General features: G+C 32.1%; 1 protein-coding gene across 1 annotated transcript; it reads right to left on the bottom strand.

Moving 5' to 3' along the window:
* Nucleotides 1-1,267: 1,267 nt before the first annotated feature.
* LOTGIDRAFT_179683 (hypothetical protein) lies at nt 1,268-27,973 on the bottom strand (the record flags this gene model as incomplete). Its single annotated transcript, XM_009067173.1, has 23 exons — nt 1,268-1,359; nt 1,561-1,640; nt 2,529-2,530; nt 5,910-6,056; nt 6,972-7,131; nt 7,361-7,466; nt 7,770-7,828; nt 8,125-8,212; nt 8,592-8,666; nt 9,047-9,109; nt 9,839-9,921; nt 10,152-10,208; nt 10,391-10,428; nt 10,702-10,799; nt 11,162-11,231; nt 16,291-16,353; nt 16,654-16,758; nt 17,081-17,191; nt 17,460-17,561; nt 21,912-21,983; nt 22,153-22,214; nt 25,786-25,881; nt 27,820-27,973. The coding sequence occupies 23 exons, from the start codon at nt 27,971-27,973 to the stop codon at nt 1,268-1,270; spliced, it is 1,983 nt and encodes a 660-aa protein (XP_009065421.1).

Raw genomic sequence — 27,973 nt, 5'->3', positions numbered from 1 at the left:
TCAGCCAGTGTCAGTAGGGATTATCTTAACAGTGAAAATGTTTTGTTATTGTATTTGCCTTAATATATATTTTACTACATAAAAGAGCTCAATCTCTGAGTTCTCCCTAGATATACAGGTTCCCTACATTTCAACAGAAACTGTCATGGCTTCCAGGCCGTAATCAACATGCAGACAAGCAGTGATTATTTATATTATGACATCATCCTAAAACAGCACTAAAATATTAACATAAATTTTCAAGGTATCAAAAGTACTCAGAAAAAAAACAGATAGTTTAACCCTAGGGTGGCGTTGATTAGTGAGTTCTGTACAGGTTCTGTCTGTTCTAATTCTAACATCAAACAAACGGTAGAGAACTAGATATGTCACATTCAGAATTTTATTTTCTATTAATTTCTCCGCCATTTTGAATTTTGTTCTACACCCACTTTTATTTGAGTAATGCAGTCTAAACACTGTTCCAAAAACTGTTAGGGGATATATAGGCGAAAGCCTGTTCCCCAATCTGTTCCAACTTCCTTTTTTTTTTTAAACTGAAAATTGATTCTATGAATCCCAAATGTGCAGAGCTCACCAACCAAAGGCCCCCTAGATGATATTATTTTGTGGCCTTGACGATGGGAAATGGGAAAACCATGAATCTTTCTTCCTATGTGTATTAAGGTCTAATAACGGCTTTTTTTAAATTCAAATATAGAGACCAAGATATGTATAATGGGACCTGCCCAAAATAAACAAAACATTAGCAATTAATATTTCCATAGGAATAAACAAATTTTAGTTGAAAACAAAATAAAACAACGAGATAATGATATCAATAAAAAATATGGCAACAAAAATGATGCTTGTTAATAATGATGATGATGATGATGATAGTAATGATTAATCAGGCAAGACAGGTATTATTCTGTAACATACTACAGTCTATGGCATACTTGACATAAAAACCTAAATTTCAATGATAATTGATCTCATATCTAATGTAGTATTTTTCAAATCCAATAACAGTGTCGCTTTTTATTTTAAACCATACATAGAAATAATAACTGCTTTAGCTCCATGATTCAATTTTGTTTTGAAAATGATTTCTATAGCATTGATCTATTTTAACATCTAAACTGAAGAACAAAATGGAATCAATGTTGAAGTCAAATACTTGAGCAACATCAAAACTTTGGAGTCCAGGTTCAAACCAGATCGAAAAACCACAGACAACTGCACCATAAATTCCATGGTTCAACATTGAAGCCTAATATAATATTAATCAGTCTATATATTCTATATAATTCTCTGGTAATAATCCAGTTTTACCACATGATGTTCCTTCTAACCACCCTGGTTCTCGTGAAGGCCGAACTGAAAAAATAACATAGTATACTCAAATTTAGCAAGAAGTGGTTAAAAGCTTTATGGGATGCGTTTTACTAAGCATTCAAAAGAGTTTGACAGTATCAATCAAAGCTGGATTGTACCTAAAGTGGATAGTTTTTCACTCCTCCTTTTGCTTACATATTACATTAGGACCTAAATTAAAACATTATACGAAGGGGAACCTACCATTATGAATAAGTTGTTGAGGTTCAAATGATAATTCAGAATCATTTTCAGCTTTACAACGATATAATGCACGTGCTAGCCTGAAATAAAGCAAGTAAATTTTATATTTCATTTTTCTGTACCAATATTGAGTTCAACGCCTTTCCTCGTTCAACACCTTTGGTGTTTTAAATTATATTAAAAAAAATTGATTATTATTATTTCTCTTGCTTGAAAGTGGGAGGAGCTTAACTACTTTCTGCTATTTATAAATATAAAATTATATTCACGAATTTAATGTAATAACAAATATGCCACTGTGGTCACGTCAAAAATGTGGTGACTACGAAAATAAAAAGTCTTTAGTATATAGTTGTAGGAAGACAACGTACCTTTTAGGTTTATTACTACTTGTATTTAAAGACGTACTACCTAAACTACTCGTCATACTTGACTGCATTGACGAATTCCTGAAAATAAATACACATATTTCAAAATATATCATTCAACCAATCAAATTCTAAGAAAGTATTGATCATGTGATTTCCCGGGATCATAACTTCTGACCAAGTTCACAATATAGGCTTGACAAAGGAGCCACCTTGATAGTTTTCAAAATACATATCACTTAATCTAAATGTTAAATTATCATGCTTATAAAATTTCAGTTTACTTCCTTGTGAGACATACTTAGACATTCAAAATGATCATTGAGAAATTCCTATACATAAATTTGATGAAGGAAAAAAATTCATGAATCTAGCAGCTGTTATTTTCCAAGTGACTTGTTGATGGTTAGAGTGCAGTTGTTTTAGGATTTTGAACAGATCTTTACAGTACATAACAAAAGATATGTGTAGTCTGCCAAAATTTATTTCAAATTACAGCTGCTGTGACTCTATCCTCTATGGTTGTTTAGAAACATTAAAGAGATGCTAATACTTACATAGAAGAACTAAAATCATTGGAGCTGCGTTTCTTCACACTACCACTAGAAAATTCAAAAAAAATCTTTTAAATACTTGATTATCAAAGCTCCACAAAATCTTGGAAAATTCATCGAAATGATATTTGGTATAAATAATTGTCTCACCCATTTGGCATTTTTCATAAAAATATCTGAATTCAAAAAATACAGCAATCTGCTTTTTGAAAATGAAGATTTCAATAAAAAAGTATATTTTAGTAAAGATCAGAATAGAAATTAGAATAAATCCAATGTACTTACAATGTAGGTGAATCAGCCCCAGGAAAATTAAAACGATTTGCTGAAACAAAATTGAAAGATTCATCATTTCAGCTACTTTTACGTCATAATCGATAACCAAAATTTTGGTTTAAAGATAACTAATAGTTAACAGCCCTGAGGTGTCACCAGTCTCAACAATATAATTATAAAGCTATTACATCTCTAATTGGACCCTCAAATTTTTTATAGATTACTAACACAGATTTCAAATCAAGGGCAATAACTCTGAATCTATTTTTGCTAGAAATAGTCAATTCTGACAAAGTGGATAAAATATGTAAAATATATTACAAATGGGTGACAATAAGATGGAATTATTGAGAAGAATGTGTTACCATCGAAACAAAAATTAATATTAACATATAGAAAGCATTAAAAGAACAAACAGGTGTATAAAAAAAGAGTTACTTTGGGAAAATTAATGTTTAATTGGTTTTGCTGTGGAAACAACAAGAAAGTATTATCATGGAAATCAGATATAAATTTGGCATTGGTATGGTATTGGGATGTAAATTTAGTGTTGCTATGGAAATATCATAAGTGTTACTATAGGCACATCAAAGGCATTACTGTAGAAACTAGTAGTTATATTTGTATTGTGTTGGATATATCACAAGTGTTATTAAAGAAATCAGGAGACAAATTTGTGTTGCTATGGAAATATTCCAAGGGTTACTGTAGAAAACAGGAGTTGATTTCATGTTGCTAAGGATATATCACGAGTGTTACTGGAAACAAATTTGTGCTGCTATGGAAATATCACAAGTTTTATTAAAGAAAACATGAGTTAAATTTGTGTTGCTATTGAAATATCACAAGTGTTACTATAGAAACCAGGGGTTAATTTTAGTGTTGTTATGGAAATATCACAAGTGTTACTATAATAAAACCAGGAGTAATTTGTTGATGCTATGGAAATATTAATTTTGTGTCACATGTGTTACCATAGCAACCAGGAGTTAATTTGATATTGCTACGGATATATCACAAGTGTTACTATAGCAACTAGGAGTTAATTTTGTGTTGCTATAGAAATATCACAAGTGTAACTATAGCAACCAAGAGTTAATTTTGTGTTGCTATGGATATATCACAAGTGTTACTATAGCAACCAAGAGTAAATTTTGACTCTACCAACTTCAGGAATGTCACTACAAAAACTAGGGATAATTTTGTGTTACTATAGAAACATCAAATGAAACTTCACATAATTGTTACTATAAACAAACAAGAAACTTTCAGAGCGGGTATGAAAACAAAAACAATGCATGTTACTATGGAAATATCACAGTTACTACTTTAGAAAAACAGAAGTTAGCTTAGTGTGGCCATGGAAACATCACAATTGAAGTGTTAGAGTGGAAAATAGTGTTACTATAGCAACGATTAGAAATACTGTCTAACCTGAAGGAGATATAGGTGTTAAAGATTTGAATTCAAACACTTCCGGACTCGGTCCTAAGTAGGAAAAATCATTTCTAGATTTAAGAATATGTTTGCAGTATTTCAATCCTAACCATTCTTGACAAGGCAAACAAATACAGAATAAAAACCTAAAATCTAAAACTCCCATGTTTTTTTAAAGTATATCAGATAGATAGGGCCATCGGGGGAAAAGACTTTTAGGCCAAATTTTGAGCCATTATATAACAATAAGGATTATTATTCAGTACTCACCTAAATTACTAACATTACTATATAAAGGCGTACTATTATTACTATTAGCCGAACCTCGTCTCCGAGATTCTAGTTGAGGTGAAGTAGCTGGTCTGGCTACAGAATATAAATTATTTGGTTTGGTTCCATTTAGAGAATCCGAACTGCCGCTGGTACTACTGTGGGTTTCAAACCCTGGAGTCAAAAAAAAAGGTCTTGAGATCAAACTATGATACTATATATTAGAACAGGTAATAAATAAAAAGAATGGAATTTTAAGTCCTACTCTCCAGCACCTAATTACCTGGACATCGGCATTAGACTACTCTTTTATGATTTTCAACTTATCTGGATCTATAAGGTGCACAGCCTTGTTGCAGAGCTTGGTTTATTGTTCCATCTGAGCAACTAGATGCTCTTTGGATGTCAGCCCCTCTTGCCTGCATCACTGACAGGGGGGAGCCAGGTTGGACCTGACCTTTTTTTTTTATTATCTCTGAGAGTAGGTATAATAGCTACAAAATAAATGCTATGTGAACTCTCTGAAAAGCAATGTTCCTAATGTTTATATTGATTCAGATGTCTAGTTTGATATGATTGGTTGATGTTATTTTATAGACAATTCAGTTTACTACAAGCTAACTGTACGAGTTACAGATTTAAATGGATTGTAAATAGTTTTTCTAAATTATCTGTGCCATAAAACACTTAGTTTTAGTGGAATTGCAGGAACCACAGACGTTTGATTTAAAATTGGAATGGTGTAAATTGATGCTATCAGTGTCCTCGCTACACTCTTTACAATCCCATTAATGACTAAAAGCTCACAAAAAGCTGAAATTATTGTACAATGGAAAAGACAAAGGCATGTGTGAAAGAAGCAGTAAACTCATGCTAGCTTAAAGCTTATTGCTCTTAAAATACAAACAACTAATATACACCTGACTAAAGTTCTAACACTATATTTAACAGGGACAATAGCATGGATAAGCTTTAATCAAAAACAAAGCATAATATGGAATGCAAGCAACTTCATGTGGATTATTTCTACTGCAGCAAGAGGTCTAAAAATTCTTCCTTTTTGTGTCCAAACTCATTGGATCTCTCTTTCTAATTTTTTATCATGAGCTGGAACAAATACCTGAATCCCGAATGCTGATTCACGAATCATGTCTGAATTTGCATGTTTTAATGGCACGAAGATGCTCTAAGGTAGAGAACCAGGACTCTAAACTGTCCCATTGAGGAAAATTCCATAACATAAGATCTAAGAGGTCAAGGTTGAATTTCTAGATCAAGGGTAGATAACTATGTTAGTAAGAAATGCAGTAATCTCACCACCTATGTTAGGATTATAAATCTGGACCGCTCGTAGCCTCCCTTTCCCTGCCGCTGAAGGATGTATCGGAGCTTGATTGGAATAAATATGGCCACCACCTGTGGCCCCCTGGTCGCGGGTTAATACTGGAGTGGATGTATTGTGACGAAGATTGGTTGTTGAAGATGATGATGTGCTGTTCACAGACGATGGTGACTTCTGCGCTGGTTCCCAATGTCTCCGTAACTTTTTCCGGCTGCTTGGATCAACATCTTCTGGTTGAGAACCAAAAATCTACAAAAATATCAAAACCTTTAAACAAACAATCTTCAGAAACAGAAAAATTGTCACTAAGTATTTAATAAGGAATGTTAATTTGGCAGTATTTACCAGTCATGTCTGACAAAAGCTCTAGACTGTTGATATGGTTATATTTACCAGTCATGTCTGACAAAAGCTCTAGACTGTTGATATGGTTATATTTACCAGTCATGTCTGACTAAAGCTCTAGACTGTTGATATGGTTATATTTACCAGTCATGTCTGACAAAAGCTCTAGACTGTTGATATGGTTATATTTACCAGTCATGTCTGACTAAAGCTCTAGACTGTTGATATGGTTATATTTACCAGTCATGTCTGACTAGAGCTCTAGACTGTTGATATGGCTGTATTTATCAGTCATGTCTGATTAGAGCTCTAGACTGTTGATATGGTTATATTTACCAGTCATGTCTGACTAGAGCTCTAGACTGTTGATATGGTTGTATTTACCAGTCATGTCTGACTAGAGCTCTAGACTGTTGATATGGTTATATTTACCAGTCATGTCTGACTAGAGCTCTAGACTGTTGATATGGTTATATTTACCAGTCATGTCTGACTAGAGCTCTAGACTCTTGATATGGTTATATTTACCAGTCATGTCTGACTAGAGCTCTAGACTGTTGATATGGTTATATTTACCAGTCATGTCTGACTAGAGCTCTAGACTGTTGATATGGCTGTATTTACCAGTCATCTCTGACTAGAGCTCTAGACTGTTGATATGGTTGTATTTACCAGTCATGTCTGACTAGAGCTCTAGACTGTTGATATGGTTGTACTTACCAGTCATCTCTGACTAAAGCTCTAGGCTGTTGATATGGCTGTATTTACCGGTCATGTCTGACTATGACAATCCAAATGAAATACCTAAATCCAACTTACTTCCTCATAATTGTTGATTAAAATTTCTACCACAATATTACAGAATTTGATATCCATAATAGCTGCCATGGTTTCTTCCTCTGGTCTCATCAGTGTCGGCCCAAAACAAACACCTAAATTAGCCACCGTCATTTTATTCTTCTCATTCTCATTGGATACTCTGAAAAAATCACACGGAATTTTATATTTTAATTCAACCCTGTTAAACAATACATGGAAACAAAAGGAAATGAATGAAAAGAGAGTTAGGTAAAAGGGTGTGGAAGAGATTCTGAATATGACTTGTTTTCCCTCCAACCCTGCAGCAATGACAGAGGAAGAAACTAGGTTAAAGATGGGAGCTAGTAATTCCCAGCAAGAAAAAAAAAATAGAAGAAAAGAAAACTTACTTGACAAGATGTTCAATTAATATTTCTAACATTTCAAATTGAGCATCAGGTAATTTATGAACTAGTTTATGAATGTCTAAAATTCTTAATCGCTTAGATTCATGTTCTGAAAATAACGAGATTAATAATAACAATTTGAAAATGAAACTGCTGATATAACATCAATATACATTATATTAATATTCTTATGATCAATCAATACACAAAATAGTCCACTTCAGTAACATCGCAATCTTCACAATGGCAAGATAGGTTGGTTAGTTGGTAGATGACAAGTTAACGTTCCCTTTTGGATTAATGGCAAGATATTACCAACTTCCAACTTATATACACCCTTCTGGTATCATGGAGGTATATTAAGCAGTTATCTATAATCAGAATGGTTTAATATATCATTATAAAAACTTACTAGCAGCTTTGATAAAGTCATCATGATATTTAAAACCCATCAATGGTTCTGGTAGAGATCTAAAATATAATATTCTCTATTACAATATCTATATCTTCAAGTGTATTTCTACATTTACATTTTGTTTTGTCACAACTATCACTCCTATCCTAACTTACAGTTTTCACAGTTTGATTGCATTGCAGGAGTACTAAACATCAGATTTACATACTGACAAGTGTTACGGATAGCTAAAGTTGAGTGTTATCCGCTGTTAAAGAAAATTACATCTTAGATTTGAACCAACAGAAAAAAAAAGAATGTAGACAGAAGACTGGAGGTTCAAGAAGTATGTAATGACTCAAAGTGAATGTACCTGAGGTAGTTTTTGACAGCACTTGTTATAGTTTTAGTTTCCCACACGCTGGGGTCCTCAAACGACATTTTATCAGCTTTCTTACGATCTGAAATAATAACATAACAAACAATATATCTATAAATCTTCTAACCTGAGCTTCCATTACAAAATGACATCTTAAAATGGTAAAATCAAACACTTCAAGTTATGTAATGACGATTTTTTTAAAAACACTCGCACATGGATTTAAAGCGTCAATATTTGATTTGAACCTATACATCAACCGTCTTCTTGGCACAAGACTGCAGTATTAGCCTGTCAAGGGATCTATAAATTGCACAACTTGTTGTACAAAAGACTCAGTTTATTGTCCGATTCACAGATTAGTCAACCAGAATTACTGATATTACAATGTATTATTACAAAATCAGCCAAGCCATCGTTGGTTGCCTTAAATTGATGGGAAATTATAAAATAGGACCTACCTAAGCCTATGTTGATTAATTTCTGTACCTTGGAATTCACCCCTACAACTCTATATAAACCCTGTTCATGTAACCCTGAAAAAACATGAAATACAGGGTTTAAATCACAGAACATAAAAAAATAAAATAATGCAGCTTCCATCCTATTATTCTGCTCCTGATTCCAATCTATCGTTTATTATTTGGAGCTGTCAAGAGATCTTCAACATGCACAGCCTGCAGAATACAGGAACTTGAAGTGAAACCAAATCAAAAAATTCTTCTTGACATACACCAAACTCCCAGTTTAGCATGCATTGGATTTGAGGCACCACAGTTTATGAGGTTTTTCAGGTACCCATTTGGTGTTCTTGACTCTTAATAGTACCCACAAATATCATATCAGATGCTTAGTTTCAATTTGAAAGATTGTATCTTGAATTGAGTTGGTTTATCTTCTAATAAATCTTATTTACCTCGTGTTTCTACAGCAGATAAACATTTCTTTATAAAACTAAAACCAACTTCATCTAAATATGCTGAAAATAAAATGACATTAGTTAAAATTGGTGGACTTAAAGACTGGTAACACCATGCAGTGTGCAATGAGGAATCAGATTATCGGCATAAACAGCCTGCTTTTATTCCATTTCCAACTGACAAAGACTCTTCAACACGCACAATCTGTAGCATACGGGGCCTTGTTTACTGTCCATTAACATCAGGTAATCAAAGTATAAAAAATAAACGGAAAGAATTTGTGGGGGTTGTCAATTTGTTTTGGTTGAAATTGTAATTATCTCCCTTGATGGAAGTTAATGGCCTAACAGAAAATTAAATGGAAAGTTGCAGACGATATCCTCATCGTAAACAGGAGAAGTCTGGGTGTCAAAGACTATTCAGATCATAGATGTGATAAGGATTATATTACATTAGGAAAGTATAAAATAATCTGATACTTACTGTCTTCTGATTTAGAAGTAGGTGGGTTATAAATCTAAAATTATAAAAATTTTTAAAATGTTTACAATTCTTGACATGTCTCAATTATGCTGTTGGTAAATCAAAGCACTTTTCATGGTCATTTTAAGGGTCTCTTTAAATGAGAAATTTAAGGATTTTACTGTCTACCCAACCAATAAATTGCTTTCCACACTGACTGAAAGATTTGCTTTTAGCCACAAAGGTCCAATATTCCTCTCTATCTGCTTTAAAAAACCTCCCAAAATATGTTTAAAACTTTCTCAAGATATTTTAATCCTTCTAACTTACTGGTTCCTTGCCATCCATGGCGTCTAACCATAATCTTCTATCTTCTTCAGATAATGCTTGAAATGTCATTGTGACTTGTCTGAAAATGAGATAACAATTTAAAAAAAAAACAGCCTTACCTGCAGATTCTAGTGCTTAGTTTTTGAAGCGATACTTGTTGTTTTATTGACTCACTCATCACATGCCAACATGTGTATCAGATACACAATCTTCATCAGGACAGTTAGTGTTGGAATTCAGGTTTTCAGAAGTTGCTACTCATGCGGCATGATTAGGAAGGTATATCATCGTAAAAATTATTTGACTTACTTTTCCTTTACCATAACATCAAAACAAAACCTTTTTTCAATCGATTCCGACGCTCTCCTACAAATAAAATCAACCAATAGAATTATAACTACATAAAATATTTTTTTTCAAGATATTTGTGCATGTCTTGGTAAGATTGAAAAAAATGTAGGCCAAAGCTGTGTTACTGTCCAAATTTCTCTTAAAGCACACTGCATGGCATTACCTAACATTATCAAATTTTATCAAATGAAACCTACCTTATACACTGGTCCAATACCATTTTCTCTGGAGGACTCTAAAATTTAAGAATATTAATTACAATATCATAATTAGAAAGTGGGAGAGTATTTTGTGCCTGAAATTCATTTGATCTTTTTAACAATAACAATAAACAAAATAAGTTCAATCATTAAAATCAATATCTAATGTATCTTTATTAACCAATCAAATCACTGTATTTTCAACAATCTTGATTTAATTTAATTCAATTCATAATCAAATCAGATTACTAAATTTATCAAAATCTTAGGGAAACAGTACCCTGGGAGTCAGATTGTATCTTACTTACCACTTTCCCTCCTAACTGATTATATAAAATCATCACAAACTCTTTTGTATCTTTTTTATACTGACAATAATATTTAGTCCATGTTGTTCCTAGTGCCTCTAGAAAAACACAAGGGAATACTATGGTATAACACACTTCTTTAATAACAAAGTATATAATGTTTCAACACAATTTACATGGTCGTCATCAGATGAAATGGAGAAAAGGTTGTAAACATGAGAAAATATAGCGATATATAGGCCATAAAATAATTAATAATCTGATCTAAATTTGGTTCAAATATTAGGTCATAGATAACTCCAGATTTTTCCTTGTCAGTAATGCACAAGGCTAGCAAGAGAGCTGACTTGAGGCTGACAAGAGGGGACTGATTACGTTTACAAATGTGCTTTCTTACAACTTTGAAATTTTTTTGCTTTTATCACAAGATGTCTTTGATACAAAAAATCAGTTGACTTACTTCTTTCCATCAAATACAGATAACCTTGTCTAGTAAAACCTTTTATTGTACCAGTTTGATCCATTGGTTTCTACAACATACAAATACCTTAATACATACCAATAGTTCTTTTAGATTGTTACCATCTTCACAATGTCAAGATATTACAAACATTGTCTTATACCTTGACTACAATAGTCACTGTTCTTGTATTATAGAAGATTGTATAGAGAGTGATTTGATTAGATTGTACTCTTGTGAATACAGCTAACCAGAGGTCGCGGCATAAAGTCCATAAATAATTACAACCTTTCTGTCAAGAGTTCTGATTGGCTGTATACGCTGGCATACAATCTAATCAAATTGCTGCATTCAATGATACAAGATAGGTGGCTATTGTAGTCAAGGTATAAGACAAAGTTACACCTTGATTATTGAAGATGGGGTGAAGCGAAGTTTAATTCAAATTGTAGGCCGAATGAGGAATTCATAAGAGTTGTTGTAGCATTGTAACACCTAGGAAAATATTCTGATGAAAATTCTAGAAACAACTCTTAAGGCCCCTGTTTCTAAAAGTTTATTATTAAAATTCATTGATGGTCTAATTCTCAGAGCATAAATTTCAACAATTGCGATTAAATTTGATTATTTTTTTTTTTTTTTAAATCCAAGAAGATCCTCGACCAGAGTTTAGAGATCTATAAACATCACAACAATAACAATCAATACAGGTAAATTATTACAAATTATTACAAATTAAACTGAAAAGAAAAACAGTTAATGGGTAAGACTAACAGATAAACTAATAATCAAAAAACTGAAGGAAAAATCTGAAGCTTGCCTATTCTTTCTGACCTTTGACAGATATATTTGAAAATATTGGCCATTTAAAAGGGACAGGTAGGCCATTTTTTTGACCAATCATACTTTACTCTCAGAAACTGGGATTTTTTAGCTAAGCTAATCATTAATAGTGTTCACAGCTCACTGTCAAAATTTGAGCCTTTAAATCCAGGTGTGTCCAGAATTATCTGGGTTTGAATGTCAATTTAAGATACTCTGTGTTATAGAAAAGATATATATAGAAATAGTGAGTACAATTCCTAGTTTGAAGTATTTTAAGGAATCATGTGATTTTTGTACATTTTAAGTTCTTCTGAAGACTAATTACATATTTCAAGACTTAAATCAACCTCCTAAAATGGCGCACCTGTCCCTTTAAAGCCAGCAATAGCCACATTACTTATTCCTGAAAGTTTGTAAATGTTGCAATTTGGTTGGAATGTATGTAAGCGAATACAGCCAATCAGAGTTCTCAACAGAAAGTCTGTAAAGAATAAACCATAATATTTCCAGTCTTTATGTCGAGTGCTATGATTGGCTGTATTTGCTAGCTTGCAATCCAATCAAATTGCTGGATTGCTGCATTTGCAAACTTTCGTGATACAAGAAAGGTGGTTTTTATAGTCCAGTTATTAGACACATTGTATTGTAATAGTTTGATATTGTGAAGATAATAAACTGTAAGTATCAGACAAAATGGAGGACTACAAGTTTCTAGTTAGTCATCAACTGTCAATATCTATCAGAGGCTAATTTCAGAACAAAAATAAAAGTTGTAAAGGATAGAAAGTTAAAAATAAACATGTGGATGTATTGAAGACATTCCTTTCAGAGAGTCCACATAGATTTAAAGAGAGAGTATGAGAAGAGATTGTTTAAAAGGGTTACAGTCATCAAAATAATTGCTGATAGAGCTCAATTTCACTTATCTGTATCACTTTTCAATAGAAAATCCAACATCTAGCTTATCAGCAATTAAATAAAAAACAAATTGCTATGTGACTGATGTAAACATTTTCCAGTCTTTACAAAGATTATAGACCTTGATTTAATCACAGGTAAACCTGAAGTCAGTTTTTAATTGAAAAGTGAACCTGGTAGCTGATATTGAACTCTATTAACTGATTGACTATAGTAATTTAAACATTAAAGAACAAGATGGAGAAATAATAAAAACAATGTCTTCAATACATCATTACTTTATACTTCTATATTCTACATTTTATACAATCTTTTTATGTTGGACTCCATTGTAATCTAACGAGATTTATACCAAGGTTGTGGTCTGGTGGTCATACAACAAGCTATTTGGTCAACTCATTGATCATATTCTTCTTTGGGTTTCACTATCCCACAATTCATAATCAATATTTAGACAGGGATTCTGCATGACATGCTGTGATTGGTTGAAATGAACATCAACAGTACGCAACTGTGGTATAAATCTTTTTAGATTACAATGGAGACCGACCAAAATTAAGGACGAAACGCAATTTTAGATAGATTGGATGTCTGTAGAATATAGTAATATAAAATATTAGTAATAAGCCAACCTTACCATTGCTGACATGTTCTGACCCTGTTCAGTAAGAGAATAGTAAAATATATACATATTTATTTATCAATAGGTAGGGGAGAGTAGGGGCCATCAAACTTTGTGTTTAATAACTAACATTTTGACAGTCACAAGTGGTGCTCTTTCAGAGAGTCCACATAGCTTTTATTGTTAATTTTCATTTGATAAAATCCCAAAATTTGATATTTCTCAATATAACTTTAATTGCAGCAAGACAAAAAAATTTTGAACCCTGCAAAAAAGTGTTATATAATCAGCCAGTTAACACAAGGTAGAAATATCAATGATATAAATAATGAATGAGTAGGGAGAATGAGGGGCAATCAGTCAGACTGGGTAAGAACATTTCAGAAACTTGTAAACCATTCTGTTTCAAAGCCCAAGCAGAATCCTTCTATGCAAAAAACAAGCTAGTTTCTTTATTCAAATTCTGTCCTTTCTGAGATACAAACAAATCTTTTAATTTATTTGCCCCATTCACAAAACCTTAATTCAGATAAAAATTTTAGGGAATACTGATTGGTCAACTTAGAATCAATTTCATTAATTGACCAATCAGATGGTTGCTCAAATCATTTAAACTGAAGATTTAGTGAAGCAATTGGAAAATCAGAAATCTCAATGATTGAAATTTGTCAAAAATTAAAAATTTCAAAAACATCTCACCCCAGGACAGATTTTGAATAAAATTTGATTAGTACAAATATAACACAGTACAACTATATTCACCTTAGTTCTCTGCAGCAGGGCATGGTTAGAGGGGGGTGGGGGGGAGAAGTGTTAAGGGAAAGACATATTAAGATATAATTTTCATCAGGAATAGATATGGAATAATATTGATATTAAATCATATTCATAATTTTTCTCCTATATCTGTTTAATTTTCTGTTTTTCTTGGATGTATGGCAAATTCTTACGCTCTTTAGATATTCTAAGTCTCAAAAAAGGATTTGGATTTTGAATATGAAGGGCTCTAAACCCATGATGACCAGTACACACTCAAGACATGCACAAAGACTTCATTTTTAGTAATTGTAATTAGTTTTTAATATTTAAACACAAGTACATAACATTATTAGTAACTTTAACACAAAAACAGATAAATCTTGTTTAGTACACATGCCCTTATAAAAAGTGTAAAAATCTTTAGAAGGGAGAAACAAAAAGGGGGGAGGTATATCTTCATGAATTGTGAAATGAAATGAAAATTTTTTTCTATCCTATGGACAAATGAAATAAAATAGAGTTTTATATCCTACTGTTCTGTACCTTATTGGACTAATGAAATGAAATGGAGTGTTATATACTACTATTCTATATCCTATTGGACTAATGAAATGAAATTGAGTTTTATATCTTACTGTTCTGTATCTTATTAGACTGATGAAATGAAATATAGTTTTATATCCTACTGTTCTGTATCTTATTGAACTAATGAAATGAAATGGAGTTTTATATCTTACTGTTCTGTATCTTATTGGACTAATGAAATGAAATATAGTTTTATATCCTACTGTTCTGTATCTTATTGAACTAATGAAATGAAATGGAGTTTTATATCCTACTGTTCTGTACCTTATTAGACTAATGAAATGAAATGGAGTTTTATATCCTACTGTTCTATACCTTATTAGACTAATGAAATGAAATGGAGTTTTATATCCTACTGTTCTGTATCTTATTGAACTAATGAAATGAAATGGAGTTTTATATCCTACTGTTCTGTATCTTATTGAACTAATGAAATGAAATGGAGTGTTATATACTACTATTCTATATCCTATTGGACTAATGAAATGAAATGGAGTTTTATATCCTACTGTTCTATATCTTATTAGACTAATGAAATGAAATGGAGTTTTATATCCTACTGTTCTGTACCTTATTGAACTAATGAAATGAAATGGAGTTTTATATCCTACTGTTCAGTATCTTATTGAACTAATGAAATGAAATGGAGTTTTATATCCTACTATTCTGTATCTTATTGGACTAATGAAATGAAATGGAGTTTTATATCCTACTATTCTGTATCTTATTAGACTAATGAAATGAAATGGAGTGTAATATCATGATGTTCTGTACCTTATTGAACTAATGAAATGAAATGTAGTTTTATATCCTACTGTTCTATATCTTATTAGACTAATGAAATGAAATGGAGTTTTATATCCTACTGTTCTTTACCTTATTAGACTAATGAAATGAAATGGATTGTAATCTCATGATGTACCTTATTGGACAAATGAAATGAAATGTAGCTTTATATCCTACTGTTCTGTATCTTATTGAACTAATGAAATGAAATAGAGTTTTATATCCTACTGCTCTGTACCTTATTGGACTAATGAAATGAAATGGAGTGTAATATCATGATGTTCTGTACCTTATTAGACTAATGAAATGAAATGGAGTTTTATATCCTACTGTTCTGTACCTTATTGAGCTAATGAAATGATTGGATAAAAATGTGTTCTATGAGTCTGAAAGTAAATTCCTTGTTTAATTTCAAGAGAAAATGATTCATTAGATCAAGATATCAAAATTCAAATTTTTAAAATTTCAAACCTAAATGAAATATTTCACTTTGCAAACCTAAAAAACAAGACTTGAAAATTTTGAGCCTAAAAAGACCTAAAAGAAAAATTTCAGAAAAGAGAAAGTCAAAAGTAGAATATGGCCGGCCCTGATGTAGATAACAAGATGAAATTTTAATTACCGTTCCACGGACCTCCAGCATTTTATTCATCAATTGTTCTGCTTGTTCTTTGGTACTCTCAAAACTTTCTCGTGTCTGGAAACACAATAATGGCTTATTTATACCAGAGCAAACTTTTCAACTGTCATAGATTCAAATTACACAGAGCTAAAAAATTTCCAATTTTCAAATGTCAAGGAATCTTTTTGCAGTGATTTCCAATGATGCCTGGAAACAGGGTTAAAAATTCAGCAAGGTAATATTTGAAACTATACCAGGGTTATATCCCAGGTACCTTTAGTTTAGTGCGACATTCTGGTCGAGTTTCATATCACAACAAATGTAAGGAATTTCAAGATGAAACGCCACGGGAGACAAGAGACTAAATGAACTTACCTTTTGCAAGCGATGTTGACAGTCGTTCATAAAGGGTTTAAATTCCTGGGCAGCCTCGTGTCCTTGATGATAAAATGTCAACCAACTGTACATAAACCCTAATAACTGAAATAATCAAGGGATAAACTCCTATAATTTCTCTCTCTCTCTTAAAAGTAATAAAACTCAATGTTATCAGACTTAAAAGCTTAAACGGATGTTTTCAATTGACTGGTAAAGCAAATATTTAAACAACAACCCTTCAGATATATTGGTATATATAGAAAGTTATATCATAATATAAGTTCTCTTTCAATTTCCTTCAATAATCAAAGTTCTTTATTTTCCAGTAATGTCTGACAAGAGCTGCATGTTGGCAGAGGAATTTAGGAATTGACTCTAGAAGTCCTGATGGAAAATTAAAAATAAATTTTAAACTTTTACTTACTATTTCCACAAACTCAAATTTCTTTTTCTCTTGAACTTCGTGTAATTTTAAAACATATTTCATTGAGGCTTGATAAAACCCTCGTCTCTCCATTTCTAACGTAGCATCAGCCTACAGAGCATTAAAAACATTATTAGTCAGAGAATTCATTGATAGATTCCACACTCCATGACAGTAAGTATTATATGACTCTTAAGACATGCTGGTACATTCCAAATCATAATCCAGAGAACTAATTTGAGTGGAATTGCAAGAACCATATGATTGACGTCTGCTTAAAATTGGAATGATCCAATCAATGCTTTCAGTGTCTAGTTTAGAAAACATAACATTCTCATAAAGATTTGGCTCAAAAGTAAACATAACGAACAATACTCACCTCTTTCTGAGTAGATTCATTGACTTTATTCTTCATGTTGAGATATCGTTCTAACGACTGACAGAATTTGGTCGTCTGCTTGTCAAATATCTTCTTCTCTTCCTACAAAATATTCCTTTCATTTTAACTTTCATCAATAATAAACCTTAACATCTCTTCATCAGTATCCTTAAACAGTAGCCTTTATCACTTTTATTCTTTTGATGTGTAATGACTCAACAATCCCTTGCCCCTTAATCTCAAACAAAACGGTTTTAAAGTTGATTGAAGCAACAAAACTTTAGTTTCAAGACTGAAGCAGCAATCCATATTGTTATTTATAGAGTATTATAAGGAAAAGATTTCGATCAAATTTTCTGTTTTTTCAAACAAAATTGGTAAGGAAACAGAAAGCACAAATAAAGTTAAACAGCAAGCGGATCAAAAGGAAGAGTGAGCTTAAGCAAAAGTTGTAAACCATAAAGGGTTCTTCACCATTCTGAGAAATTTAGGATTTACATATCAAAACCAGCCGAAAATAATTCCAACTTTAAATGAGTATTGAGCCACCTGTCCTCAAAACAGGCCGAAAAAATATCAGCCAAACATTGTGAAAATTGTAAAAAAAGGGCCTTATTCTAAAAGCCTTAACTTAGTTAAGTTAATCTAATAAGATCAAATCTTCCTTAGTGAAACTTTTTGTTAATGAGGACCCATTATCATAAAATCAAGCTAGCCTTTATGACATGACAGTGAATGAAGATCTTGAAAAATTACTGGAGTGATTCAAAATGCACCAAGTGAACATATTGAATAGTAACCTGACAAATCTAGCTCCACCCTTTCTTTGGACGAGATATACAGTGGTGATATTGGCCAGACATAAAAAACATCACTTTTTTATAGAAATCAAAAACAAAATTAATGGAAATTCTACCATGTCCCTGTGCCCCACCTGGTACCAAAGAATAACCAAGTGTTAGACTTTTCTTTTCTTCTTCTAAATTCTTAATGGATTGTAAAGAAGTTTTCTAAATTTTTATGTGTATTGGGGACACTGATAGAATCAATTTCCACCATTACAATTTTCAATCAGATGTCTGTACAAACCTCTACAATCCTCTTAAGTAAAGGTACCCCTAGACTGTAATATGGTGTCTAATCGTGCCTATATCTTATCTGTATATCACATTTGAAGAACTGATAGGGCCAGATTCGTCAGGCTTGTAGAATTATTGAACCTTACATTTATACAAACATATTAAGATCAACTGATAGCTCCCTTTCTTTTTTGTTTAAATGATTCAAACTAGGTTTTCTAGACTTTGTTTAATGTAGATGGACATTTACAGCTTCTATTTGAACCATAAATGTCTATGGTTCTTAAACTAAGAATGTTCAAGGTATTATGAACATTGCCTTATAATACAAAGTTTGTAATCCATTGACCATTGTAAATATGTTTAACTAAATACCAGCAAAAATCATACAAATTTCAAGTCAATGTTATTTTTATGATAATTAGTATGAGATGTGTTACGATATACAAAGTAAGGGGGATCACTCCAATTAAAGCCAAAACAAATACAAGAGATAAAAATAAAATAAAATAAAATGCAGAAAAATGCAACAGAAAATGAAGCTGTGAAAAAGAAGATAATGAGCTGGTGATACAACAGTAATATATAATATTAATAATTAAAAACACCTAATTAACAATCTTAATTAATCACAACTCTGTTCTATTCAGATAATTTCAAATTTGATTTGTGATTGTTACAGCCACAAGAAGTTGTTACTCCTTTGATTTGAGTTCCTGCAGCTCCCCAACATATGACACCTAAGTCTAAATATGAGTATTGGACTGACTGGACAATTAAATCCACACTGTTATGATAAAAATATTGTTACTTTAACACCCACAGTCATAGTTCCACAAAGATATTTACGCACATATATATAAGAGCAGTCTATTATGTTTCGAGATAGTCAAACCATTATTCATCTTCAATATGTCATTGTATCATTTGATTGTATAGAGTATACCAGCGAATACAGCCAATCAGAGCCCTTGACAGAAAGATTGTAAGCATTATGGCTTTTCTATTGTAGACTTTGATTGGCTGTATTCACAAGCATTGCTACAAACTTCCGTGGTACAAGACTGCTGGGAATTGCAGTCAAGTTCGCAATAGCTGGACACTGTGAAGATGCCCTTTATTGTATTCATCTACTACCTATGTAAGTGAAGAGAACTGTTTTGAATTGTCTATAGATGTGTATTAATATCTTTACTGGACTATAACATGGTAAAATATTATTATTAAATGATGTATGAAAGTTAATATCAGTAGGGTAGATACTACTGAGGTTTATATATACTGACAATAATACACTTTACACACCTTAAATAGAGTTATCTCTCTTTATATAACTTCATTAGTTTGCATTTTTGAGCTTGGTTTAAATGCAAGCAAATTTCAGAGTGATTCTTACATATAAAGCTAATAACATATAAATATGTGCTCTGTGCCAATTTGTACCATTTTCACAATGTCAGCTTTTACAAACTCTGTACTTATACTTTGACTGATTTGATTGAATTGTAAACTAACCAATACAGCCAATCAGAGGCCTCGACAGAAAGTCTGTGAACACAAATCCATAATGTTTATGCTGTATTTGATGGTATAAAAATAGTGACGATTACAGTCAAGGTATAAGTAAGAAGTTCATAATAGCTTAACATTGTGAAGATGAATTTGTACATGCTAAAAGTTATGTTGTAGGCAAACAAAGAAAAGATAACTCTATTCAGACTAGTAAGAGATCACACGGGAGACAAGAAGCGACCAAAAAAACAAGATAAAAAGACTCAAACAAGGGGAGAGAAATGCACAATATCTGATTGTGAAAAAGAAAAATAATCCGTCACCTTAATGGATGAGTACTGAAATTAATAACGATGAAATAATGAGTTAGATTCCATGATTGGAGATTTCGCAAAACTTGTGTTAAATTCCACAGAGGGGGCCGTTTCACAAAAATTTTACCAACAGCAAGATTCACACAAGAATTTGCTTTCAAAATAATATAATATTGATAAGTGTAATTTTTACATATTTTATAAATGTTTTTGTGTGCTCCTCAAATGAATCAATGTATTGCCAAAAGGTTATTTTAGATTTCGAGTTTCGTTTGTACATGGTTTTTTTTTTTTATTGGACCCTGAATTTAGAAAATACGATAATTTTTCTCAAAATGGGATCCAACTTTTCCAAGATTGATTAATTCATCTTGAGTTAGGTTTATGTAAAAATAGCCCCATAAAAAAACGGATTAATATATGAACACTTAAATGCTACCAATAGCAGCCATTCGTTGTAAAGCTAGCAAACAAATGGTAGCCATTTTAGCTGGAAACTGGATGAAACCCTACACTTTTATATAGATAAATCTAATGTTTCAAAAGAAACCAAAACAAAAAATGATGAAAATAATAAGTCCACTTTCAGAAATGATAAGATTTGATGACCAAAAATATTGATGAGGGTTTGAAAAAGACAAGTTCAACATGCCATTCAAAAGATACTTTTACATAACTTTGTAAAAAAGAATCAGTATTGAAAAAATTTGTTTATATTGAATGCATGAGTTTGATGCTTTAGAAAATGTTTGGATAATCATATGCAATATACAAGAGAAAAAGATGAAATTTTGGATCAAAGCCTGTACGGAGGTTATGAAAAAGGTGGCACCCAAAACTAAGAAAGGTTAGGAATATAGACTGCTATGTCCCTAGCCTCAGCTAAGCATTAAGCAGGTATAGATAAAGCAGTATATGACTGAGATGACAATGATGTTATTATTAACACTGATGAATGAAATGTTGAATGTACACCCCACCCCTTGTTCTAAAATTCCATACCCAAATCCTGACCCCTTGACCCTTGTATGAGCACCCAATTTCCTCATGGGCATAGGAGCTCAAAATATTAAGTGGACGGAGTATATGAAAAAAAAAAAAAAATTTGTTTGAAATTCCAAAGGGTACAGCCCTCTTCTACCACTTAAGCCCAACCCCCCATCCCCCGCTCCTTACTCCCCTCCCCCCATGTCAACTATTATTCATGAAACAGTAGACAAGCTAAATCAGGCATGTTCATAGCATTGAAAATAACAACTACATTCAGGAACCTTTGACCTAAAAACTGACAGATATGTCACACCAAAGGTTTATGTGCTACCGTATTTTAAGCGATCAAAAAAATATATGCTGGCATTCTGTAGAAAAATTTATTATGCTGAATTTTACAGTTGAAAATTTCAAAATAATTGTTCAGTTTATCAGGTCAAAGGTTATTCTATGTAGCACGTAGTCATCTCTAACAAAACAACAGACAAACAATGTCTTCATAACCATATAAGGAAATGCATGATTGATCGAATAAAAAACAAAGTCTATAACTATACCTTAGCAGCTCCAATATTTTCTTTTCGGAATGTTTCTAGAGGCTTCACAAACTGTTGACTGGCCAGGTCCAACTGAAATTATATCAAGAGCAGAAATGGGGCAAGGGGTACAACAATCCAGCTCTTCTGCCCTTAAGTTTCTCCACTTGCAAACCCAACACTTGAAATGCAGACTGCTGCCGCTACTTGTTGAATGAGGTTGGTAAGAATAGTAAATGAACAGAAAATAAAATCAACATACCATAACCTGTCTCTCATCTTCAATAGAAATAATAATTTTACCAAACTCTCGAAGGGAACGTGCTGAAATACACAATTATAGTTGATGTACAGTTATCATATTAAATCTACCTTGTTTCAGATTTGATTCTTATGATCATACAGTTAGACGTCTTCACATCTAATGTCAAGCCATTACAAATTGCCTTCACCTCCAATGCAATAGTCAGTGGCACTTTCTTATATCATGTAGGTTAAATGTAGCGATTTGAGATATAAAGGGAGATAACGGACGATATTGTAATCATGACAGGTAAAATTACTTTTTAACCTTTTTATTATTGTCTATCTATGAAGTGATGTCAGGTCATAAAGGAAAATGGCAGTTTCCATGCATTGATGGTAAGTGCCATTAATTACAATTTCTAAGGTTGAGAAAAGTCATCAGTCTATTTTGTCTAATTCTAATTCTGATTCAAATTTCAAGTATCAAATTATAAGTCTCAGTAATGTTTGGTTTGAAAGCAGTGAACCCATGAAAGATATCGAAGGGAGATAACTGATGATATTGTAATCAAGACAGGTAAAATGACTGGCAAAGTGCCACATTCTTGATGCTTTGAACAGGTGTAATAGTCTACCTGGTGTAATACAAGCTATCTACTGACAGATGATATACTGGTATCTATTACTGATATTGATACTAATATACACCATTCTACTATATAGTATAACTACAATCTTCAGTCTTAATACAACTAGCAGTCAGTCAGTCAGCTACCATTCTGACAGTCCTTATGGCATCTTCACAACGTCAAGCTATTACAAGCTGCCTTGACTAAGATAACCAACTTTCTTGTATCCCAGATGCTTGTAAATGCAGCAATTTGATTGGATTGTATGCTGACGAGTGGCGAGTACAGCCAATCATACGAGAAAGGTGGCTATTGCAGTTCTATAAGTCACTCAGCATCCCTCCTGGATATTATCTATATCTTTATCCTATCTATGTTTGTCTACCCAGTATTTCTTTCAAAGAGTCCACAAAGCTAAAAAAAATTATTTGATATTTAGGTTTGTTAACTCTACATTCATTTTGGAGGGTCCACATAACTAAAAAAAAAATGCATCTTTAATATTTAGTTTTTTCAACTCAACTTTGTATCCCTTTCAGAGAGTCTAAAAATATTTAGGTTTGTCAACTCTGTATCTCTTTCAGAGAGTACACATAGCTAATATTGTTTATTTGGCATTTACATTTGTTGTTGAATTTCAGTAAAAATTAACCTCAGCATATCAACCTGTTATAAATGTTATGAAAATATATTCCATGTGACCACCCTAGAGACAAAGTGAGAATGATTATATGAATTCCAAATGTTACAACCTACAAATGGAATATATTTCATGTAGCCACCCTAGAGACATCTGAGGATCATGAATGTGTTACAATAAGTATCATATCATGTTCAACACTATAGAAACATTTCACGAGGCCACCTTAAACACATGCCACAAACATAATGAATTCCAGATGAGCTTATTGTAACAAATACTTTCCTTGTAACTTGCCATTCACATCTGACTAGAACTGTTGATTTGACTGTATAAACCAGTCATGCCCGATTAGAGCTCTAGACTGTTGATCTGGCTGCATTTGCCAGACATCTCTTACAGCTCTTATTAGAGTTCTAGATTGTTGATGTGACTGTATTTATCAGTCATGTCTGACTAGAGCTCTGGACTGATGATTAGACTGTATTTACCAGTCATGTCTGACTAGAGCTCTGGACTGATGATTAGACTGTATTTACCAGTCATGTCTGACTAGAGCTCTGGACTGATGATTCGACTGTATTTACCAGTCATGTCTGACTAGAGCTCTAGACTGATGATTAGACTGTATTTACCAGTCATGTCTGACTAGAGCTCTGGACTGATGATTAGACTGTATTTACCAGTCATGTATGAGTAGTGTTTCAGGATGATTATTGTTTAAACAGAAATGCTCCATACTGTTGATTAGATTGTATTAACCAGTCATACATGACTAGATATAAAAAAAAACCTAGCTGTTATCTAAGTCTCTTTGAAGTTTGGATTAAAATGGAAAAATTGTTTAAAACTACACAAAAAAAAGATATCTGGATTCAAAGATCACACTTGATAATGGTGTGATAATGCTGGATAGGAAACTAGGTTGAAAAAATGTTTTATGCAGTTTATAATGTCTTCAATTATTCATACTGTAACTATTATAGTTTTATATTTCATCATTTCAACTCTTGTTTTATTTCATGATTTATTAATACAGATGATAAAACTGTTATTTATTACACACTAATATAAAATAACATTTAAAATCCAGAAATGATGTGATGTCGGCAGAAATTTAGGATTGCAAATTAAAATCTATGTTCATTGTTTGGGTCTCATGTTGAGAAACCAGTCACCTATGGATCAGAATCATCACTGCTATACAAAATAATAGTCTTTGTAAATTCATCTTCAAAACATTGTGACGATGTTTAAAGGATGTTAATCGTTCCTAAGTCTCAGAAACAGAATTTAGCTTATCAACATTCAGCAATAGTTTTCACAGCTCATTGTCGAAATGAGAGCCTTCAAATCAAATCTAGAATAGTCCACATTTGAAAGTTAAAGAGGAATTTGTAGTGATATTCATACACTGGTTCTAGTACTGGTAGTTCTGATATATTCAAGACCAGAATCAGTCCCAAAAATGGTGAACCACGAGTCATGGCCTTTAACAGTTCAACATATTGAAACTGTTTTTTAAAGTTAACTATAACCTGACATTTACTCATACTTTAATACAGTCGGCAGGTTGACAAGTCACCTTGACTTCATAGATATTATATTATATAAAAACATATTTAACATAGTAGACAATACACCTCAACTATAGAAGTGCAGTTATTACAGGTTAAATATTGACCTCTACATACACAGAGATATCTATGACTAGTGTTTTAAAGGGGCAGTATGCAAAATTTTTATTATTAAAAGTTATGTAAATAACATATGAAAAGATTTCTGAAATATACTATGTATCTTCTTGATCAACCTGAATTGGTTTCAATAGGGTTAATTTTTAAAAATAATGAGTGTTAATTCAATATTAATAAAGTAGTTTAAACTAGTTTTGATGTAAAGCCTATTTTGTGTTGAAACCTTCAAAATAATTAAGGGACACATTTCTCTAAAATTTGGAGTTTACTTTGCTTAATCCTTAAATCATTTTTCAGCAAAGACCAAAAACATAGCCACTTCAAAATGTTTTTAAATAGTTAATTACAAAAGAATGAATAGAAAAAATTAATAAATATAGTAACAGGTGAGCCTTATTGAAATTATTTTCAAGTATGATATAACCCTTTACAATACTTTACAATGGCTGGATATAGTGTGCCAGTCATCTTTTTGACACCTCTCCTTTCTATTGAATTCTTCCATACATGCATACTTTCTATCAATATGAAACTGAATGTATGTGATTGAAAGAGCTCATTTCTAACATCAGGGATGTTTTGTTATTTATCAAATACATCTAGCATTGGATCCATCAACTTTGTAGAATTGTAGGATTTTGTCAAAGCTCCACTACACCACCCAAGATGTAAAGAATACTCACCAATAATTCGTTCATCATCTGTTTGTTGATTGTTAATGGTCTCAAAATTAAAATCAGTCAAATCCTTTGCAAACTGTTTTTGAGCCAGAGATAATTCTGAAATGACAACAAAAATCTTTCAAAAATAAATATGCTTAATTGATCAATTAAAGATTCACAAATTATAAATCCTAACCAGGCTGCATATTCTCAAAATAATCTTTTAGGACAGACCACATCGAAACCTGTATTTGTGAATGTCACCCCTAAAAATTCATTAGCTCAATAAGTTCAGAAAAGTAGGAAGTAGAACTCCATTTCATTTCATTAGCACAATATAATGTATATAGAACAGTAGGACACAAAACTCTATTTCATTTCATTAGTTCAATAAGGTACAGAACAGTAGGATATAAAACTCCATTTCATTTCATTAGTTCAATAAGGTACAGAACAGTAGGACACAAAACAACATTTCATTTCATTAGTCCAATAAGATATAGAACAGTATGATATAAAACTCTATTTCATTTCATTAGTCCAATAAGATATAGAACAGTAGAATATAAAACTCCATTTCATTTCATTAGTCCAATAAGATACAGAACAGTAGAATATAAAACTCTATTTCATTAGTCCAATAAGATACAGATAAATGTGATATAAAACTCTATTTCATTTCTTTAGCCCAGTAGGGTAAAACAGTGGAAAATAATATTCCATTTCATTTCATTAGTCCAATAAGATACAGATAAATGTGATATAAAACTCTATTTCATTAGCTCAATAAGTTTAGAAAAATAGGAAGTAGAACTCAATTTCATTTCATTAGGCTCAATATGATACAGAACAGTATTGAGACATAAAACATTTAATCTAAAACAGTACCAGTATATAACAATTAATACAGTAAATAAACTATGTTGAAACATTCGAATGGTCGGTAGGAAATAACTCCTTATACACTAGTTATTTATAATACCGGTAATCATAATATTATGGGATGTATCCTGTTATATAATAATAATAATAATCTTTACATTCTTTTCACTGATTAATCTCTTAATTAAATCTAACCTATCCCAGATCTCTTTTCACCTTTACATCAACATTAAAAATGTCTGACATTTTCTCAGGCACGCAATATTTGTACAGCCATGGCAGTACTGTGAAACATAGTTGACTATGACAAGGGGAAAGCTCAGTCTTCAGCAAGACAGATATCCTGTAAGATTATGTTTCTAATAACATTTTCAAATGACGTCTTGGTTAGCATTTAACATGACTGACAGCACTATTTTCGGAGTCAATATTTAAATTTATACAAAAATAATTGGAAAATATAATTGTGAAAAAATTGTGTTTAGACAGCAGTCAATAGACAACTTGGCACCTAACCGGATGGCCCCCCAAGTCAAAATGGCCCCAAAAATCAAAATTAGTCAAAATGGCCGTAAGTAGTAAGGGTCATCAACTGAGCAATGTTTCCAGCTAGTTGATAATTGAGAATCATTTAGTTTTTATCTGTCAAAAATATATCACAGGCTAAGTGTAAAAGTCAGCAAGTTTCTAGATATACCCTTCTGTCAAAATTATATATCATGGGCTAGGAAATGTTTCGGCAAGTTTCACTTTTCAGACTAATCTTGATATGGATAGATCTAGTCATTAGTTGAACATCACAACATAAGAGATGTTAGCTATCACACTTGAGTGCAAATGTACTGAGATGTAAGTAATCTGATTAGACTATTTGTTAATGCATCTAAAAGTTCACAGTAATAAATAAACTTGTGACTGTACACACAAATATTTCTTGTTGGGCTGACCTCATCATGGAAGATTTGGTCATCAATCAAAAATCAATGCAAATATTTCACAATTTTGCACTTGACTTGAATTGAATAGAAAAGCATGTGAATGCATCCTTAATAAACTTCACACCTTTTAATTAAAGGGTAGCACAGTTATCAACAGTTGCGGTGAGATCAAAGAGGGTCTTAAAAGGCTGATAATTAAAAAGATAAAAATGATAAATCAAGACCGATCACTCACGTTTAGCAGCATCCAAAACTTTGTTCCCGTGCTGTATCAAATTTTTAATCGCTTTGCTCGTTCTGTCCAATTCCTTTTCGTGTTCATGCAGCCTTTCCCTGAAGAACGGACTGTCGGTGAGGCAATCACCAAATTCTAAAGGTTGTAAACCCAT

Source organism: Lottia gigantea, assembly GCF_000327385.1.
Source record: "Lottia gigantea unplaced genomic scaffold LOTGIsca_80, whole genome shotgun sequence".
NCBI lineage: Eukaryota > Metazoa > Mollusca > Gastropoda > Lottiidae > Lottia > Lottia gigantea.
Note: the sequence above shows the minus strand (reverse complement) of the source record. Positions and strands in the feature narration are given on the sequence as shown.